Here is a 22,369-nt window from a genome sequence, read left to right on the forward strand (position 1 = left end):
AAGCTCAAAATGTTTCCACAGCCCCAAATCAGAAAAGGTTGGGGCTGTGGAAAATGCATGGAAAATGCAAATAAAAAAACACAATTATTCTTGAATTTACTTTGACTTTTATTTAATTGTGGACACTATGAACCAAAGATATTTCATGTTTTGTCTGATCAGCTTCATTTCATTTATTAATATGCATGCACACAGTATAAAAACATAAGTTCTAATTTAACTAACAGTTTATGTTGTCACCTTATTTTGATGTATCCTATAACAGAACTTGATGATTGTCATGGCTACAAATATGTTGTGTTTTTCACTGTTTCTTGTCATCCTAAATGAGTTTGCAGTTTCTCAAAGAATGCACATCCTTCCAGGGATTACAATGACAAAGGAAATCCCATCAGAAGAGAAAAAAAGACAGTATCTATCCGTCCTTTACTTCTGGGCAATTCCTGGAGTCAATAGTTGTGATGAAAAGTCATAAAGATACGGTGCCTTATGACAGCCACTAAAAGAATCATGCCACCATCACAACTTCATGGTACAGGACAGCACACTTTCAAATATTACTAATAGAAAATATATGCAGATAAATTCTGCCTTCAGTTAGCTTTTTTCACTTCCATTTTGTTCTTGGTGGCCTCTGTCTCTGTGAGGTATTGAAAGGTTTACTGTAGCAGTAGCCCCTGCCTCCTAACATTGACTTATATTGTAATGTTCTGATTACTAAAGTGGGTGTCCTTCCCCCTCTCAGACCCCCCCCACCCCAATCCATCTGCTCTACCCTGGTCTTGTGCCACCCTGCCTCGTGCAGCAAACTGTAAGATATTCAGTTTTATACAAGTCTTAATTTTCAGTCAGAATACAATTGCTTGACTTTTGACATTGATTGACGACTTAAATACCCATTAACATAAATAAATCTTTGACAGATCATTTAAAGTGTGACAGATTACCTGTACATTAAGCTTCTTCCTTATCATCATGTCTCTGATATAGCTGTCATAAGCTGCCTAAAGTTAAAAGAAATAACATTTTTTTTAGGACATAAGTAAATGGCAGAATGAGCAGAAAATGATATACAGCCTGTCAAAGTTTATTATCATGTTTCACTTTATTACTTGGACCTTTGTTCTGTGCTTTCATGAATCATTATTTTTTTAATGTTTGATCTCAAATTTGCAGATATGGAACAAAAATAAATGATAACTGTCTTCAGTTTTAATTCCCCTCTAATAATTGTTAAACTTTTGACCTCATAACTTCAGTGGAGATAAGAATTTCACACAGTAAACAAGGTAAGGCCCTAAATGCCATATTATTAAGGAAATATTGTATTTGCTGCAGTTTTTTTAGAAATTGATATTTTTTTAATACATCAACCATCCAAAAGTTCAAATCATCATGGCAGCTAAGCCTTTAATCTACAAAATGTTTTGTCATTGGTGATTGTATTTATATACATAACATTCTCAAACCCACAATCTCATTCAGGGTTGTTGAAATTGAGGAACCAGCATCAGCCACAAAGGGATACCCACCTCTTGATGGATTGTCATTCCAGCGTTCAGATATTACCAGTTTACAATTGTAATTGCATGTTTTTGGAATGGGGTAGGACAACCCACGAAGAAATGAGAAGAAAATGAAAATTCCACAAGGGCATTTGGCTGCTCCTGAACAATTTCTGGGCTCTAACCTTGAGGTGAGAGACACAATCCTTGAAGGGTGTTCTGGATCTGCTTCTAAGTCTTTTTCCCTGTGAGCTGAGCCAAATATTTCTCAATTAGAGATGTCAAGGGGACATCTTTCTTGCATTTCCAGACAGCCTCGACTAGCTCTTCATGGCCCAAAAAACAGCAGTTCTACCCCAAGGTTCTCTAATATTCTTTAGCTTACCCTAGCATTAAGACTGACCCCTGCAAACCTGTGTAGGATAATTCATTCAGTCACTTGTTCTGTCATTACCAGGGTTTATGACCATAGGTGGGGATAGAAATGTATTCTGACCAATATATCAAAAATGTTTCTTTGTTTTGTGAAATATGGGTTTTATTGACATTTTACCAATATTTAAATTATTGCATCTGCTTTTATGGGCGGCACGGTGGCACAGTGGTAGTGCTGCTGCCTCGCAGTTAGGAGACCAGGGTTTGCTTCCCGGGTTCTCCTTGCGTGGAGTTTGCATGTTCTCCCCGTGTCTGCTCCGGTTTCCTCCCACAGTCCAAAGACATACAGGTTAGCTGTACTGGCAATTCCCTTGTGTGTGCTTGGTGTGTGTGCACACCCTGCAGTGCGCTGATGCCCTGCCCGGGGTTTGTTTCCTGCCTTGCACCCTGTGTTGGCTGGGATTGACTCCAGCAGACCCTCATGACCCTGTAGTTAGGATAGAGCAGGTTGGATAATGGATGGATGGATCTGCATTTATACATTGCTTAATCATATTTGTTTTTTTGTTAACTGTGTGTAACCTATTTTTGTCTTATTATTATTATTCAAATTGTCTTCTGAGAAGATCACATCTCGTCTCCCTAGTCTGCTTCTCCAAGATTTTTTTTTTATAATAGAGAGATGCACATTATTTAGGAAAGACATGCAAAACCATAAAGGTAGGAGAGTGGAAGAGTTGACTTGCACATAAAATAATACTTCAGTTAGATGGTGAGCCACATCTTAGTGAGAAGGTTTGTATTTGACTAGAAGGGGTAAGAAGAAAATGAAATAGGCTGACAAATCATCAGGACCAGATAGCACAGGACTTTAGGAGCCTTCAAATCTTGGTGATGTTATTTTGGACAATCTAAATTATTTGGACTGAATGGCCTGTTCACATCAGAACTGGTCTAATGTTCTAAAAAATAGATGTTGTAAATGTTTCACGGTAGGTTCAAAGTATATTTGTGCTGTTTCTATTTATTTTTATTGTTCATCTTTTGTTTTTCCAATTGTGTTTCAGGCTGACAGATTTATGTCATTTGATAGTTTCTAGATGACTTCACTATTCTGATGTAGTCCTTACACATAAGTGTGAAGACTATTGCTGCACTGCTCATACACACTGCTGTGTGAAACTCTGATCACCTGATGTCTTATGACAGTATCTGTGTGATATTTTTCTTGGCTTTTTCAGGGCAATTAATCTACTTTACTGGTACATTTTGTAAACGGAGTCTTGAACACATTTCATTTTGTGCTCAAGTGCCTTTTGCTTGCTCAATTGCTTTTCTTTTTTTTTACAGCTGGGTATACAGGTACTCAGGTTGATTGCATAGGGCTGGCTGAGTTCTGGAAGATCATCAAATTAGCTTCTTTTTTCAGGTTAGGGCTAGGCCATTTTGGGGTTACGCTACGTACTGTCTTCTTGTTAAGGCTCATTGTCACTGTTTTAAACAAAAAACAGCAAATGGAACTCCTGGAATCTTCTGAAATATATATTTTTTTATTTTTCATGCAAGCTGAGTCCTTGTGTTTACACATGTTTTTATACACGGTCACAGTAAACAGCAGTTAGTAACTGCTCTCCTCTTGAGCTCACTGTGGTCTATTGTGATTTGAGTGTTTATGATGTGCAGCCTGCTTATTGCACAGGCAGAATGATGTATTGGCTCAGGGGAAATAAAAATATTTTTCAAACCATTTAAAGACTGATTCTATAAATCACAATAAAAATATATCTGCATGAGTGGTGTTCTTGCATACTGTTTTCCATGGTTTCCTTTATCCATCCATTTTCCAACCCACTGAATCCGAACACAGGGGTCTGCTGGAGCCAATCCCAGCCAACACAAGGCAGGAACCAATCCTGGGCTGGGTGCCAAACACACAGCAAGGCCAATTTAGAATCACCAATCCACCTAACCTGCATGTCTTTGGAAGGAAACCGGAGCAAACCCACGCAGACATGTGGAGAACATGCAAACTCCACACAGGGAGGACGCGGGAAATGAACCCGGGTCTCCTAACTGCGAGGCAGCAGCGCTACCACTGCGCCACCCTGGTTTCCTTTAAAAGGTACTAATAACTTTTGATTGGTCAGATCTGAAATGGTACCATTTTTTTTATTTCTCTGATGTAATACTCCTTGGGTACCACTGAATTGATTTTGTGTCAAATGAGCGACTTCTCACAGAGTCCTGAATGAGACTCATTATCTGCATTGTGAGGGAGCGTCAGTTACAGCACTACGGTCATGTGGCGTGATTCCCCGAGGGTGATCTGGCTCACAGCATCCACATTGTTGAGGACCCGATTGACTGGACCAGGCCAAGGGGATGCCCATGTAACACCTGGCTGCGGCATATAGAGGGTCATTTCCAGAGCGTGGGACTGGACCGCGTGTCTGCCTGGGGAGTTGCCAACCAGGATCCTGAGCTGTTTCGTCATGTGGTGGGTGCAGCAACGCGCTATACCAGTGCATGCCCCCTGACCTGACCTTATGTAATAGGAGTGTAGGATGGACGTAAACATCCTATTTTGTGCTGTTTCAAAACCTGGACACTTTCTAGCAAGACAGCAGTGATCATTGATGAAAACCTAAGATCCCATACACACTTTCTTGTCTGAATACTAAAACGGATAGGTTTCCAACTTGAATCCTTGGAGTTTTGTTGTCCCAACATGACTGAACTGTGCCAGTTACACATGAGTTCATTTTTCATTTATATATTCTTCGTGTATAATATGTTGATGAGAAGTTACTAGGAAATACTCGATTAGTATAACCTATACTGCTTTATACCAATCGAGCATTTTCTAGTAACTTCTCATTTTTGAGCTCTTTTTCAGTGTACGGGAAAGCCATTAAATAACAGCTTGACAAGTAATAAATCTAGTAATATTTATCCTCCTTGGAATTAGCCCCACTACAACCAAAATACAGTTTTGAATAATGTACTCTATGATTCTCTTAAGTTAACATCCTGTACTTTCCAAGTTATTAATGATCTTGTAGTACACATCAGTCTTTGGTGACTTAACAACTCGAACTTTATTGGCGCTAAGTGCTGTTTTTAAGTGCATGTACTTTTCATCTTTTGGTCAGGAAACATCTTTCAAAATTCTGGACTTTTCTTTTATTCCTTTTTATTTCTCTAATAAGTGTAGAAATCAGAAGGATGTAACCTCTCTCCGCCAACTTATGGAGACACATCAATCTGTTACCCAGTGTCAGTGTCAGTGTCCAATTTCATACAGTAGGTGCTTTAAACTGTCCCCCTTAAATCCAGCCTCTGATTTTGAAGATGCACCAATATAATTGGTAAATTTTAAAAGGTGAATGGGAGGGGTGCTTTTTAATAAACATAAAATCACAACATTTTTATTGCAAATCTCCAGGTATCTCGCCGTTTACAAAGCAGCACATAGCATTACGTGTGAAGTGGCTTGTTGTGTTCTTCACAGGTTAATGCCACCAAGTTTAAAAATAATCAGGTGCTTGTGCCCCTTCAGCAAAAAGTTTGCTCTTGTATACATACAAGAAGAAAGAAATTGTAAGTTTTTAAGTTAATATTCTATGTCACTTCATCACCCATTCAAAAACCTCTGGAGCGGTACAACACATGGGCACTTGTTAGATCCAGTGAAAATGATCTGTGACTACAGTGAGGATGCTATTTTTTGTCAAATACATTTGGTGCTCTTTAAGAGCAGATTTTAATACTCTTTGCATTTTAGCAAGCTTCTGTACAATGCAGTCTATGGCAGGCTAATAAAACTTCATCTGTTTGGTGCCTCAGGCCTGTTCCAAATTACAAGTACAGGCAGATTAATGGTGCATTCCAAGGGTGCAATATGCCAGGAGTTGATTACAGGAAACAGATAAAGGCAACGGCATGAAAGAAGAATAACATGAGGATTAAAATGAAACATTACAAAAAAATTTGGGCCAAAAAGTGAAAACTGAGTGCATAGTCTTTAAAGGAGATACTTAGGACAGATGATTAGCAAGTAGCATACCTTACTGACATTCTTTGATCAATGTCATTCAAGTGAAATTTGAGATAACTCAAAACCCATGGGGCACTAAACCCAAAAGGTATTTACCTGAAATCAGACTAATTTATCACGTTCTCTCCACAGTTTCCTGCAGATCTTGTTCTTTTTGATCTGCTTGTCTTTTTGATTGGTTTTGGTAACATTTACAAGATGGTTTACTCGATTATTCATTTTGGTTGTTTACAGTCTATTACAATCTATCCACATCAGCTATTCAGTGACAGCTTGTCATCTGCAATTATATTTGATTTTGATTTGTGTTAACATTTTTTGTATATTCTCTGGAAAATAAAAAACTTTTATGAGCAAGCACTGCAGTTTGCCTAGTTTACATGCCTGTTACGTGACTAGCAATGTTCAAGTGAGGAAGGGACTGCGCTCTTGAAATAATCTCTGGGTGCCTTTAATTTTTAGAGCTGAGCCAAAAGAAGAAGATTATGTTACTAAGTTATATTAACAACTATTGTTGTTACAGGCTACAGTAGATTCTTGCTCAGGCAAGCCTGACAACCTTAACATTCTGCAGTCTAAGGTATTCTTTAAAATCAAAACATGTTGTATTTTTCATCTAAAAGTGTAAAATTATATCAATTTCTTCACTCTGCAATAGAAGGTTTCTCAAAAAAAGCATATTTTCTTTATTTGAATTAGCTAATAGGAAGGTGGGAGCTGTAAATTATCCCAGTATCGGTGAGTTTGTGCTCATGAAGGTGTCCTTAAATAGACTGCTGTCTCATCCATTTCTGGTTCCTGCCTTGTACTCAGTGCTACCTGGATAGGCTCTGACCCCAGCAACCCTATATTGAAATAAGGACATACAGAAAACAAATTATTTTTTTTACCAAGCATATTCTAAGAAGTTTTTAAAGGAATTAAACTATAGTGAGTGGTCCTTGTGATGGACTGACACCCAGTCAGTGGCTGTTTCCTGCCTTGTGCCTGGAGCTGCTGGGATGTGTAACTGTCCCCCATAAACCTTAACTGGACTAAGTGAGTTTGAGAATTTTATAATATGCTAATTCTATAAACTAGGAATTCTTTGCTAATTACCGTAATGTCTTTTTTGGCGATCTCCTTTATTTTTATTAAAAAAATGTTCATGCTACACTAGACTACCAATCCCTTAATTATTTATAGCTTAAATTTAAAAGAATGGCCACCTTTTTAATGGTAGTTAGCATAATTTTATTTTATTATTGGGCTCTGCCCTCTGTTTGCTTTGCTCGCCAACCCCCGGGGCTGGGTACCGGGAGTCTGCTATCTGGCTGCAGAGCCGTTCAAAGGGCATTGGAGCAATCCTCCATTAGAGTAAGTGATTGCACTTAAAGAGATGGTATATAGAACGGCATGCGGGATGCGAGAGAAAGATAGTTTGATCCTTAGTTATTACAGAGTGTGATGGATGGCTGTGGATCCTGCCCAGACGGGACACCCTTTCCAGGAGGAGACCAGGGGAATGGGCATACTGTCAGGAGTACCTCAGCCCGGGACACGAGAGGGCAGCACCCTTGGCTTATATCGGGGCCATGGAATTGGGACTTGGAGGCTCAGCCCAGTAGAGGTCCGTGGCCACTGGCAGGGGGCGCCTGGACAGCTCCAGAGTTTGGACATGCAGCACTTCTGCCACATCCAGGAGTGCTGCCAGAAGAGGAGCGGGGTTCCGGTGCAGCATTTCTGGCACTCCCGGAAGTGCTGCCGGTGTTCTGACGATTTGTCCTACTTTGTTGAAGTATCCTACCGTAGTTTATTGTAAGTCGTAACATTAAACTTATAACGTTATACCACGTCATCATTTAACATGTTGTATTTAGAAGTCGTCTATCAAATTTATGGAAATGTTAACATCTCTCAATTTATTCAATATGCATCATTTAATGCCCGAAAGAGACACAGCCTGATGCAAAGATTTCACAAGACGGTCATTACTCGTGCATTGATACAATGGTCTGTACAAGATTAAAAGTCACACATGCAAAATATACAACTTATAAAATGTTGACAGTAAATACCTATGCAGTAAACTGTAATAAATGCATTAATGTAGTAAGGCTAAGTTGCGTAATTTTGGTCTGCGCATGCGTAGTATCAGTGAGTAGATCATTTCGATGGGTAGGATGTTTCGTTAGAACACCGGATGGCCAGGTGCTCTATAAAGGAGGCCGTCTCACTCCATTTGGAAGGCAGAGTCGGGAGGAAGAAGACAAAGCTTGGGAAGAAAGGAGTAGAGGAGAGGCGGAAAGAGAAAGACTGAGTACTAGTGCTGGAGGCACTGTGTGGTGTGCAGGACTGGTGATAATAAACGTGTGTGTTTAGGACATACGGTGTCTGTCTGTCTGTGCCTGGGGCATGGTCTTCTACAAGAGAGAAAATTGGTTACTTGAGTATTTCACTACAACTGTCTATTTTAAATACCAATGGATAATAAAACGTAGTAAAAAAGTAAAAGTAGAAGTAAAACAGTAAAACATAATAAAACATAATAAAAAATTTAATTACATTAATGCCTCATCATAAACAATATTATGAATTACTTTATCTTCTAATTTACATTTTATAAACATTGCTTTTTTGCATTTCTGTTCACATATTGCCCAACAGTCCTCTTAGCCTGTTGGTAACTCTCTACCAAATCAGGAGATCCCATAAACAGGAGTTCCCTGAAGACCGCCTTCTTCAGTCTGACAACTTCCCTCCCCTCTGGTGTCCACCATTACATCCTAGAGTTAGCACCATGAAATGCTATGAGATGCTCTGTCTGAATTTCAAGCTGAGCCTGGCTGGGTTAAGTGGGTTGTCCAACCACCAGTTGCTTGCCAACAGACACCATCTTCAGGTCTGGCTCCAGAAGTGTGTCCCGATAACCCTATCCCGAGCAGGGTACACTGTTTTTTTAATGAATACTGTCATGAGGGTCATTTTGAAACATTCTTTGTCTGACCTGTCAACCCAAACCCTTTCACCAAGGGAGACCCTACCAGGAGCACAAAGCTCCAGATGACCTAGTTCTGTGCATCCTTAACGATCATAAGTCCCACCACCACATCAAGGTGACAAGGTGATTATGATGACATTCAATGAATTTTCCATCTTATTTATATGCTTTCCGTTATCAAACCTTTAACTGTACTAGTTATTTTCACTGAACTAATTTTAACATGTTACATTTTTTATATACTGTAACTTAATCATTTATAACCACAGAGCCCCTGGGAAAATGTGTTTGCAGGTTTTTGTAATATTTTTTACAATTAAGATTTTAGTATTTCCTTACTCTTAAAGTGAATGTAGAGCTGACAAAAAGTGTTTTAAATTTACTGTATTTGATATAATACTTTGATTCATCTCCTCACTTTCAATATAAATTCAAAGTGAACTTTTCAAATGCAGCATATCCTATGAAACAAAGTAGTTTTAGATTTTATCTCTATGATTTCACAATATTTACAAATCAGGAAAATGCTAGTGGCTGTTGTAAGTGGCGGCCGGCAGCTCAACCCAGCCAGCACGCCCATGTGATGGAAGGATGAGGGAAGGCAGCTTTTCAAGGACACTGCCTCCCCCAAAAGATGACAGCTCCCCTGGACTGCAGCGGTGCCCCGGATTCCCACAGGACACTATGGGACATGTAGTGTAATACCAAAGCCCTGCTGTGTACCATGGGTGCCACCAGGGGATGCTGCAAGAGGACCGGAGGAGTTATATTTCATCCATAGCCCGGAAGCTCCGAAGTACTTCTGGGCTGAAGAAAATTCAAGTCCTCCATCTGACCCAGAAGCACTTCCGGGTCAAGGACTATATAAAGGACTGCTGTAAACCCAGAAAGTGAGCCAGAGTTGGGAGGAGGTGGACAGCGCTTGCTGGGAGGTGCGGAGGAGAGAGAATTGTGATTAATATTGTTGATTGTGGTGCTTGGAGGCACTGAAAAGGAGGAAAAAGAATTAAAATACTTCTGAGCGTTTTTACCATGTGTCCTGAGAGTCTGTCTGTTGGGTTTAAAAGGGCTACAGTGCCACCTAGTGTCAACACTGTCAAAAAACTCTGTACCTCAGCTTTTGGCTCCTTCCAAGGTGTACAAGGCCATTGGCATGTCTAAAGTAAGGTTATCATTTAGAGTAAATTTTAGAAGGAAATATAGCCATATTTGGATAAAGCAACAGCAGCAATTTGCATAGTTGTAGCTAATTAGAATGTACTCAGATTTCACTGGCTGGACAAATTACTTGTATGATGAACATCGAGAAGTGAGAGTGAACAATCTGTTGATTCAAGAGTTAAATAAGGATTGTGAAATTAGAAATTATCTAACAACATTACATATTTTAGTTTATTTGTCTAGTCAGACTTGATATTAGAACTCTAACATAGTGAAATAAAAACCTACTTTAAGTTGTCGTGAAAAAGTGAAGTCCAAGTCAATTAATCTGAACTTTGATTCTGTTCTTAACATGTTCCAGATCTCTTCTGAATCCATAGTTCCTAAATGCAAATACAAAACTGTTACTTATGAGTAAAGTCTAGAGTAATATCTAGAATAAACAAAGCGTAATGATTAATAACAAATAAATGATTTAGGGTTGGGCACCATTAATATGTATGTGCAAAAAGGAAAATATATAGGTAAAAATTACTTCTACCCAAAAAAGTATTTCTCGTGCCTTCTTATGTTAGAGTGGAATCAGGTTTTATGAGATTTTCTTCTTTTATAAGTAATACCTTTTTAAGAGAAACACGTTAAGTCAAAGATTTTATTGCATTGTAATTAATTTATACCCAAGTATTTTTTATGCTAATACTGTATTAGATGATTTAAAAACTAAAGTAAGATATGAATTGTTGATCACTTTGCGGAGAAAATCATTAAAAAGTTGACTAAATATTTTGTTTACTGTTATAATATATTGTCATTTTAAACTGCCCATAAAGAGGACTTTAACCCACAAAAAGCTTGTGATTTTATTTGTGACTGCTTAGTTTAAGTATTCATTCATTCATATATCAGGAACCTTTTAATTATTGTGTTGATTTGTGAACACTGATGTGATTTCATGGACGCCATCACATTGTATGAAGCCCCTAATTGCCCGCTAGTCACACGGTTTGCATCATGTGTTATCACTGCACAACCTCAATAAGAAATGGCAGCATGTTCAGTAATTTGCCTGAACGATGGATTCAAATTCAGAATCTTTAAAGCTAAGAATAAAGCTTTTTGTTTGTATTAGTTTTCCGCTTGTGAGATTTGGATATCATCTTGCTTTTGGCTTATTAGGGACTCATAATCCATGTGTTTTGACCTTTCTCTGATTTCTGACAGTCCTTTCAGATATTCTGTGTTTCCTAAATCCACCATGAACATAACAGGTAACATACTCATGGAAACTGAAAGACACTGAGGGTCAGAGAACAGAGATTAAAAACACTTTTCTGACCACAGAGCCAAGTTACGATTTTTACAAGAAAATCAGCTTAGTTTAAGTTGACTCGTAATTTTATAAAGAAAATCAAACATTTGTTATGGAAATTGAATGCATTCACAGGTTTTCATGTGGTAATTCAATATCTTTTCTTTATGGTCACATAGTAAAAAATATGTTTGAATCTCCGTGCTTCTCTTTTGCTGTTAAACAGGCCAGAACATGTTCATACCACATGTAGTATGAATTCTAACGCCTCAGACTGGTTGACTGCATTTAGTTTCATCTATGGAGTATGAACACAAGGCCGGCTGGGCTGAACGGCCTGTTCTTGTTAAAACTCTTCTACTGCTGTTAGTAAAAGGTGTTGTGGATATTTGATAACTTTGATACTGTGGACATAGACATTGTCACACAAGTGCGATTAGGAGGCAGCTGAAGGGCCTGAATAATAGTAGTTCGACGCCAGACTAGGGGGTGATGAGGTGCACTGACTTTCTCTTTCAGTCCTCTGCAGACCATCCATGGGAAGTCCCGCCAGGTATCGGCTCCACTGACAAAGTCACTTTCGTTTTCCTCCCCCACTGATGACGTCACTTTCATTTCTGGGCCCACCGATGACAGCACTTCCGTGTCGGGGGTGGGTGGGGCTCACTGATGACATCATTTCACAGTCAACCCGAGATGATGTCACTTCTGATTTTGTGCCCACTGATGACGTCACTTCCTGTCACCGCCTTTATAACCTTAAGATCAGTTCTGTTTTGTACTCAGAGCTGTGAACATCTCACAAGCTAATTTACCCATTTTTCAGCCAGGCCCCAAACCTTTTTGATGTCGTTCGACTCTTATTGTGACAACATATATGGCTAAGGCTGTCTATATATATGGCTTTTTGTTGCCTGAAAGTGCTGGATCTGTGACCCTGACAATCAAATGGCTGTAATTTGTCTTGCATTATTTCACTGAGGTGGTTTTATAGCTGAAAGGGTTCGATGAGCATCTTTGCTGGTGTACCTCAAGCTTTGTATTAGTGCTTAACTTCTCCGAGTAGGATAAATGCATAAACAATGATTTTAATGAGGTATTTTTCTAAACATGCTTTTAAATCTTGCATAAAGGACCAAGTCCATTCATCTTCCTTTGTCTTTATATTTGTTGTGTTTCTTGTCAACTCATGAAATTCAAAGCTAACTATTCCAATTCAGGGGCCTGGCCTATTAAACCGAAAGGGTGATGCTGAACAATCTTATCATGATCTTCATCCGGGATGGCTTTTACTACATGTGCATGCTTCAGAAGAACAGAAGGATTCACAGAAATGATCACCCCCTGCTTAGCACCAAGCAAGAGCATGATACGCAAATTGACCTGTGGCACAGGAGAATACAGGGAGTAAACCTAAAGCATGGCGCACTACAGAGCAGTCAAGTGAATCAGGCTCACACCTTGTCTCTGACTACTTGAGGTATGTACATAAAGTGAAACTCAGTGTTAATCTGGATATTTAAATTAAACCAGGGTGAAGGTTTAACACTGTCCTTGAAATAAGGTTTTATTTACATGCTTAATCTTTCACGTTTATCATTTTTTGAAGGAAGAGGATGTTACATTTTCTTGACAATTTCATACTGCATGGTCAGAGAACATTGTTAAACTGTATGTTGGCCACTGACACCCCCAAAGTTTATAAACAGCCAGTCAAAATCAGTCAGACTTTTGCATATAAGAAAGTTTTGTTTTCATAAATGCATAGCTTTGTGTGTAGCAAACTGGCATCCTGAAATGCATTATATACATAAGATGTGTAAAGTATGGCAAAACCTGCATGTAAAATAAAAAAACATATCTTAGAAATTGGAGCACAAACAAATCAATCCTTTGGTGTGCCTTAACATAAACTAGAGCCGAAAAATGGTCCTTTTAATTTTTTTCCTCTTAACATTTGTTTTTAAATCCAGGCCTAATGTTACGTAATTTTGCTATTTTTAAGTTGGCCTTCTTTATTAAGTTTCTGAATCAGACCTTAGTTCTTAGTTGTTGGGTATACCAGACTGAGACAGGTATATATTGTATATATATTGACCAGGTTGGAGTTTTGTTATTCAGCTCTCCCAACAAGCAAAGAATTATGGTAATTGTGCCATGGCACACATATTTACAAAGCCACCGTCTGTGCTCAGGGTAATTGCAGATTATGTTATATTTAAAATTTAGTGTTTCTGATTTATACAGGAGCATCTAATCTGGATAGAACAAAGACTACATGTGCCTATTGTTGAAATCTCTTAACAGTGTGCAGTTGTGCTACCCTTATTGCCATTAGTCTTATAGCAAAAAAAAATTACTTTAAAATGACAATGCCATTTTAGTGGCCCCAGCACATTACATTACTGACTATCTTCTATTAAACGTTCTAGCTCCAAGATTGCCTTCCCTTTCCAAATCACATCAGGGTACTTAAACTCCCCTTCTAAATGTCTCTGCTACCACAAAACACCAGAATAAAAGTACAATATGTTGAAGGCACTTGACAGATCTTCAAAATCATTAGCATTGCTCTCACATACAGTATGTGGACCTGCCAAGTGAGTGAACATGAAGGTCCCCTGTGCCCTTAAATACAGGAGCATAGTCTTCTTAAGTATTCTTGTAAAAAATAGCGACCCCAAAGAACAGTACTTGCTGATCCAGGAAACAGTATGTGAAGCTACCTTCTCCTAATAGTACACCATTTAGGTTACCATGTTCTGAGACGTTGTATCTCCTGACAACACTTAACATATGCCAGCTCCTTCTCTGAACTTTTACCTCTCCTTCGTGTTCTTTTGGGGCTTCATAGACCAGGCAGTTTCCTGTCATTCCCAGATGATATTTTCCCTTGATAGCTCTTTTTGGATAAAAACCTATGATGCCAAAATATTTATCAAATTTACATTTCCATGTCACTTGGCATGTTGGCATAATGGGTATTACTACCACTGCACAGACCCATGGATCTCTGGATCTGCCAATAGATATGGTGTCCATTTGGGGTTTGTATGTTCACTACATGTCTGTATAGGATTTCCTCCACTAGCCCTAAGAAATGGCAAGTTTGGTTAACTAGACTTTCCAAAATGTCCTTGTGGTTATATGTGTGACTGTGCCTGCAAGTCTGGCCAAGATCTGGCCCCCTCGACTCTGAATTGCATTACGTGGGTTTGAGAATGTTATGCTATGTTACATTTAAGAATCATTTGAAAACATCCTGAACAGTTATTGACCAACTATATAATAGTTATAAGAAATATATAATATCCTAGTCTGTGTTTTAAAGATAAATATTATGTAGTTATGTTTTTGAAACTGTGTGCCACACACAAAAAGTGGTTTAAAAATCAGCGTAAAAACACTATACAAGTCATCAAGCTCTGCAAAAGCATGATCTTCATCCGGGATGGCTTTTACTACTTATGTAAAATCAATAATAATAATGGTCTTACCTTCAAATAGTTTATACATCTGTTTCACTTTGGCAGAAGCATCATGTTGCACAATAGTTGGGTGCAGAAAATCCTCAGCTCTGTCTTTCCCTAAATGACTGTAGAAATAAACATTACTGCCTTGGAATTGTCCGGTGACTATGACTTACTATGGTCAATTGAAAAAGTGATTCTGACTAGCAGCTATAAATCAGCTTTTCAATAGATCTATGAAGAATTAGATTTCCATTTTACCTTGAAAAGAAAACTGTACTTAATTATTGTAAAAAATATGGAATGATGAACAGCAAATGAATTATGTGAATTTCCCCTTGGGATTAATAAAGTATCTATCTATCTATCTATCTATCTATCTATCTATCTATCTATCTATCTATCTATCTATCTATCTATCCAAATATTTCAGGGCAGTTTTCCCTATTTTTGTAATTAATCCGACTTTATGTGATTATTTAAATTCTTCATGTAATTTCCCTCTGCCAAAGGAAATGCAGCCCAGCATTTCAAATGTTGACCTTTTTCCATGGTGCACCAAGCAACACAAGACATCCCTACACATCTTCTGTAAGGCCTAGTGGCTCATTCCCAGCTGGTTACTCTGGATCAAGAACCATTCTGTACTTGTCGCTTTAAAGTATTTACTGACAGTCACACTCAAAGGCAGCCAGCTTTGAGAGTGGAGCCACTTTGGACAGCCTCCACTTCCACACCTTCTCCATTAAAGGACTAACATTTACTCTGTACCCCCCTGCCCTACCCCATCTAGATGTATGCACACATTTCATCTGGTGACTTATAATTTCTGGTGTCGCACAGCAAGCTTTATTGTCAGGTAACTTTGTTGTAATATAGACATGTTACTTACCTTACAAGGTGCCACATCCCAAGTCCTAAGTGTGTGAATTGTGTGTTTTTTTTAATTTGGCTTTAAAGATTTGCAATCATAAAATGTAACACTCATATTGAATTGACTTTAAAAGTAAAATGCATGCATATCAGGTCTGTGGACTGCACAGATGAAAACAAATCTGTAAACACAATAAAGTGAAGAGATTTCTTATGACGTGCATATGGAGTAACTCTTTACTTGACGGTTTCACCAGAATTCTCATCCCTGCAAAAGGAGTTTTGGAACTGGCTCCTTCTGGTTCTCTCTTTTTTGCTTTGTGCCCGTCCCCACCATGACCTATCATCTACAGTGGAGGAGCGAAAGCTTTAGATTCATCGAACATTTTGATCTACGGTTTTCAACGTATCTTGACATTGATACGAAACATTGATATCTCGATGATGGGTGTGTGTCTGTCTGTCTGTCAGAGTTAAAATGGCCTGTTATGAGATCACAATGTGCGGATCAGTTTTTGAGCCAAATTGCGCAAGAGAAAGAGGCAATGTAGAGGAACCCTTAAATACGTAATTCTGCATTTAATTATGAATTCTTCTCGTCAACTGCTATCGTAATGACCTATTTTATGATCAGAAAGATAATTACTCAAATGTCATAGAATAGATCAGGTAATTTGGTTTCTAGGGTGTAAAATTTATTGATGCTCATGTCTGAATTTTTAGATGTCATTTGTGAAGGTTTTGTTTTAATCGGAAATTGACAGCAATCTGTTACACAATATTTACATATAAGTTCAGAGTTACTGAAAATGTTATTTTAATTCATAGCAGGGAAAACTGGCTTTGATTTAGACAAGTGAAAAGGTTCACTAGGGTTATAGTTAAAATTGTGAAATAAGTGAACTGTACAGGTGAGTTTTAAAAGCCTGTTTTGTTTCTGAAGATGCCCAGAATACACTTCACTTGGTTGAAGGTGAATGTATACAGTGCTAAATCTCAACGTGCAGAAGCAATCAGGTGACAGGATGTATTTGCGTAATGCGTATCACACACTGCAGATCTTACTGTAATATTTAAGAGCTGACAATCAGATGCTAATGAAGTCTTCCTGTTACCTGTATAGAAACTGTACATATAATGGAATCTCCTCCTCAGAAACAGGACCAGACTGATTTTCATCTTCGTTTTCCAAGTTTTCTTTATCACGCTCATAAATAGGTTCAAGGTTAGATTCTGGAACTGCTGTCGACCCCCATTGATTTTTACAAGTCGACTCATCTCCATTACTTCGTTTTGTTAGTCTCTGAAATGCATCCTCCTGAGCTGAAAGAGCATGATAGGTAAAATACACATGGATGTAATTACTCTTTTGTCAAAAACATTTTCTTTCAGAAGAAGTCAGTCACTATGTAGATATTGTACCTGATTTTAACATGGGTATTTTTTGTTCGCATGTACACATGTCTTGAAACTATGAAAGGAGGCCATAGAACAGCTAGTTTAGTCAAAAAAATAGGACAGTTTAATATAAATCAGAGACAGTGTAGGGAAGATAGCTGTACGGTCAAGAGGTACAGTATAATTCTTATTCTTATTGGAATCCAAGCAGCAATGTTTAATTTATATACATGCAAATATAATTTCCTCTAGATAGAAGAGTTGAGTCTAGTAACATTTTATTAACAGATTTACCAACTCATTAGTCCGCAACACAATGATCCTAACTGGAATTTTGAACTAAGAACAAATAACTCTGGTTTTTAAATCACTTTGCTGGCTTCCACTTACATTTAGAGCCAATTTTTCACACTTTATAAAAAATTCTTTAACCACCGCTCCACTTAGGGAACGTATTGTTTATACAGTACTTCAGAGTATACAACAATCACAAAACGTGGGCCTTCTAGAAACGTCCAGGATGAACTAGTGTATGAGTCCGAATCTTTAAATATAAAATCAAAAATGAATTAACTGCTAATATTAATATTTCTCAAAATGCCTTGTGTTATTGTGCCAATGAGTGTGTCAATGTGACATGACACAAACGCTGCTATGAATGCTCTGCAGTGTTTTAGGAAAGGTCATCTTTAATACACACTTTTAGTATGTCTCTATTAATTATTAACATTATTTTGTTAACACTATTGCTACTACCATGTAACCAGATATTACACAACAAATGACGTCATGACGCCAGTGGCATTTAAGATAAAGCACCTGTCTTCCAACATCCAAGTGTTTGGATCTTCTTCTTCCTCTTCTTTCGGCTGTTCCCGTTAGGTAATTAGGAATAATAGATGGTCAATTTTGGGTGATTATTTTACAGTTATTTAGTTCATTCCGGGCCTCTGCTTTGTTAACCTGACTTTTGACTTCTACTTGTAATATTTCTTTTGCACTATTATATTGTATTGAGGATTACTTGTGCTCTCTTCTGTGTATTGTATTGTATTTACGCCCTTTTTTCTGGACATCCACTGCACGCCCAACCTACCTGGAAAGGGGTCTCTCTTTGAACTGCCTTTCCTGAGGTTTCTTCTATTTTTTCCCTACAAGGTTTTTTTTTGGGAGTTTTTCCTTGTCTTCTTAGAGAGTCAAGGCTTGGAGGTCTGTCAAGAGGCAGGGCCTGTTAAAGCCCATTGCGACACTTCATGCGTGATTATACAAAAATAAATTGCATTGTATTGTATTTTGACTTGCCTCTTTTTTTTGTTTGTTTCTGGTTTAACACAAGCGATTCCTGCTTAAAACAGTTTGGTTTTGTTTAGGACTCTCCTCTATAAATTGCATTCATCTCTTCATCCATGTAACTATTTTGTCCCTGGACGAACATGTTTCTACCTTGGGCATGGGGAATTCATTAATGATTAGATTTTGAATTTCAAAGATAGAACATATTGGCCCAAGAAATTTTAGGTTTTATTTTTTTATGGTTTTAAAATTTCCCCTCATGAATGTCTTTGCTTTCTGTTGCACCCCCTTTTGTTTTTGGTGTTAAGAGTCTGTTTTTGACTTTTAGCCATTTTATTTTTGTGTCCATTCTGTAATTGTTTTCCCCAGCTCCCTTCTTTTTATTGTAGTATACATTTTTGTGTTTTTTGGTAAACTTGCCCCAATCTCTTTGCCCATAAATGTCTGTTTAGGGCTTTCAGGTATAAACGGGCAGCACTATTTAAGCCCCCTGTTGCCATTAATGTGGTGCTGTGGCATTAGTGTTGTGCTTTGCTGTTAGGCTCCCTTTTGTGCTGCCCTTCTTTTAGCTTTGTTGGTCTTTTGACATTTTTCACTTGGATTTACTCTTTTTTAATAAGATGCTTTGAAAATTATTCTTGGTCAGCTGACTTGGTTTTGTCTTTTATTGAATTACTTTTTTCTCCTCTGTTCCTTTCATTTGTATCTTGAAATTCCTTATTTAGTTTTGATATTTAGTGTACTGAAATTGTTTCTGATTATTGACATTTTTAATTTTGCTTATTTTTTTCTGATTGCTTTTGGATTCTCCTTATTTAATTAAAATACAGGTAAATAAATGTTAATAATTTGGTTTTGGATATGCTATTCTTTATACATATTTGGCCTTCTTCTTTAGGTAATATTATAACACTTGGCAGTTGAGTTTACCTACTGTGTTTTGAACAGGCATTTCTAAGTATGCTTTTGGAATTCTTCTTTAATTTATGCCATAAATATTTTGTTACTATACACCTTATTGTAATATAGATAAATAAATAAAAATCTGTATTTGATATTCTACCATCTGCCGCGTCTGATAACGCAAACCGGTTATGTCAGTTTACCATTACATAGATGGCTTATGTCAGAATGAAAAAGAAATGTAACAGTTGTGGCAGACGGACAGCAGGTCATCCCAGCCGGGATGCCCCTGTGATGGAAGGACAGGGGAAGGCAGCTTTTTCAGGACACTGCCTCCGCCAAAATGCTAGATGGCAGCTCCCCTGTAGTGTAGCAGTGCCTTGCAGACCAGGACTTCTCAGCCCTGTTTGGTGCCATCATGGGTGCCGCCAGGGGGAGCTGTGAAAGGACCTGGGGAATCATGCTTCCCTTGCAGCCCGGAAGTGCTTGGAAGTCATGAGAACGGAAGAACAGAAGCACTTCCGGGTCAAGGACTATATAAAGGACTGTTGGGAACCCAGCAAGTGAGCCTGAGTCGACGGCATGGACAACGCTTGCTAGGAGGTGTCAAAGAGAAAACTATAAGTGCTTTATTGTTGTGGTTATTGTGGCTTTGGTACTTTGGAGGCACTATACAAAGAAGACAGAAGAGAATTAAATATCTTCTTTGTGCTTTAAACCTGTGTCCTGCATCTGTCTGTTGGGGAAAAGGTGGGCAACAGTGCCACCTAGTGTCCATTCATTTATACACTCTATAGGGACAAAATACAAGTACAGTACTGTATGTAAAATGTATTAAGCTAAACGTTAAATCAAATCATAGTCATGTTAAACATTACAGACTGCAGAAATTGTCCATTTAAATAGAGAAAATGATTACGTAATGCTATTTGACTTTCACACTGGACCTGCAGTTCACCATAATCCCTCATACTCCACTTTTTAATTCCTGAACAGTGCTATCTATGCATTGAGACAGCTCATAATGAAGCATTCAGAAAAACAGAATGGTTTGAATGGGGTGTTTATTGATTTGGAGAAAGTGCCATAGAGTTCTATGTCAATAGGTCTGGGGGTGCATGAGATAGAGAGACCAGTCCAAGCTGTCACGGATGTGGACCCTCAAGTACTTGTAGGAATGGACCACCTCTACATCCCCTCCTTGAATAGTTAACTGGACATGGAGGCTCTTTGGTGCAGTGAAAGTCATAAACTGCTCCTTAGGTTTGCTGATGTTAAGATGCAGACAATTCTTTCTGCACCAAGAAACTAACTTCTCCACCTGACTCCTATACTCTGCCTTATCCCCGTTATATACACATAATTCTATAAGTGCAGAGTTTTCACAGATTCTGAGTCATGTTTAAAGTCTGAGGTATACACAGATTGCAGCAGTGAGAGACTAAAACTGATCAATTACATGTAGAAGTTTAATACAGTAGCTAGTAGACCATGTTAGCACTTTATACTGCATGGCTGTGAAACTATTGCCCCAGTAAATAGCAGGGACTGGTGCAACGTATAAATGAAGGAACAGCAATTTAAAAAGGGGGAAAGTTGATTTTTCATTCAGGATTTTGGCAAATATCTGCCACATTTGTCCTATGTTTTATTTGTTGATTTGCATTGTATTTGAATGTTTTGATCATTGTGAAAGGCCTTATAAAAATAAAATTGAATTGATTGATGAATCATCCTAGATCTTGAATCTGAATCACCCGCCAGAATAAATAAACCATGGACTTCATCAACAAGAAAGTATGTTACTGTCACCATTGAACAACAGTTTGCTGTATGCTCGCAGTGTGGACCCTGAGCGCATCAGTTAAAGGGCCGCTGCTCTGCTTGTTTGTGAACAGCAGTACTGTGCACTGCGGCCTTGTCAGTCACTTCTGATAAAAAAGAAAGAAATGCATGTAAAAGTTTAGCACATTTATTTTGCAGTATTTTGTGATTAGTTTATGTTTCATTGTTGTTTTGTCTTGGTAGAGTATTATATTGCTCTACTTTCCCCTTTTGTATTATTAATATGTAGCCTTTGTCAGAATGCCTCTAATCTCACAGATTCACCACTGTTTATAAAGTATTGTACTATATAACTTCTCCCCACCTTCCCTTCTACATCTATAACCTCAGGCAATTAGGTGTAGTAAAAGACAAGCAGGAGTTAAGTTACAATTTAAACAATGTATTATTGATAATATTCATAAATAATAATATGCAAAGTACATTTGAATATTGGCAACCATACAACCTGATAAATGGTGATGTGTAGTTTCAGGCAGCACACGGACTTGCTAGTTACTTAAAATGTCTCGTTAAGGCATCATTTGTGGTCGGCTTTCTTCAGAACAGGCATTATAGCTGCCAAGCTGTGCTCTTCATTGTGTTGTCCCTTTCAATTCATGGTGTGAGATGGTCTTTCATCAGTTTGGTAAGAGAGTGAGAGAGAGCTGGGTAAAGCAAGCAAATTTATAGGTTTTCTGTCCAACCCCTACAGCCAATAGGACGTCATAGTACTTAAAAGCTTTTGATACAAGCCAATTCCATACAGCCATACTTCAGACCAATGTGGGGATAGAACACCTTCACACCTGCCCCCAAAACCATATGTTAAGGTAAAGCTTGGCAGTTAGGCAGCCTGGCTTTGTGTGGGGGTTGACTGAGGGACTTTCGCAGGGAAATATTAGTCAAACTTGTTTGAGGCAATTGCCCCCAACCCTGTCGTAAAATTACAAAGAGACTCTTTCCTAAAAGGGAGGAAGGGGTTCTTAAACCGTTGCTTATATTATCAATAATATTAACACTAATATTACATTGCTTTGTCCATCAATCCATTTTCCAACTCATTGAATCCGAACACAGGGTCACAGGGGTCTGCTGGAGCCAATCCCAGCCAACACAGGGTGCAAGGTAGGAACCAATCCCAGGCAGGGCGCCAACCCACCGCAGGGCACACACACCCACCAAGCACAATTTAGAATCGCCAATCCACCTAACCTGCAT

The 22,369-nt window shown here is 38.3% G+C and overlaps 1 protein-coding gene across 3 annotated transcripts in view; it reads right to left on the reverse strand.

Annotated features, from left to right (window-relative positions):
- LOC120534088 overlaps nucleotides 1-22,369 on the reverse strand; it is a 37,834-nt gene that overhangs the window by 9,895 nt on the left and 5,570 nt on the right. For 2 of the 3 annotated variants that reach the window (XM_039761352.1, XM_039761351.1), the window contains exons 2-5: nucleotides 16,846-17,053; nucleotides 14,885-14,982; nucleotides 10,367-10,461; nucleotides 948-1,004 (exon numbers count right to left, since the gene is read on the reverse strand). In XM_039761352.1, the coding sequence (XP_039617286.1) occupies nucleotides 948-1,004; nucleotides 10,367-10,461; nucleotides 14,885-14,982; nucleotides 16,846-17,053 (458 nt within the window). The remainder of the gene's footprint in view (nucleotides 1-947; nucleotides 1,005-10,366; nucleotides 10,462-14,884; nucleotides 14,983-16,845; nucleotides 17,054-22,369) is intronic. The other variant, XM_039761353.1, reaches the window with a different exon arrangement.

The sequence above is a fragment of the Polypterus senegalus genome, chromosome 8 (assembly GCF_016835505.1).
Source record: "Polypterus senegalus isolate Bchr_013 chromosome 8, ASM1683550v1, whole genome shotgun sequence".
Taxonomy (NCBI): Eukaryota; Metazoa; Chordata; class Cladistia; order Polypteriformes; family Polypteridae; genus Polypterus; species Polypterus senegalus.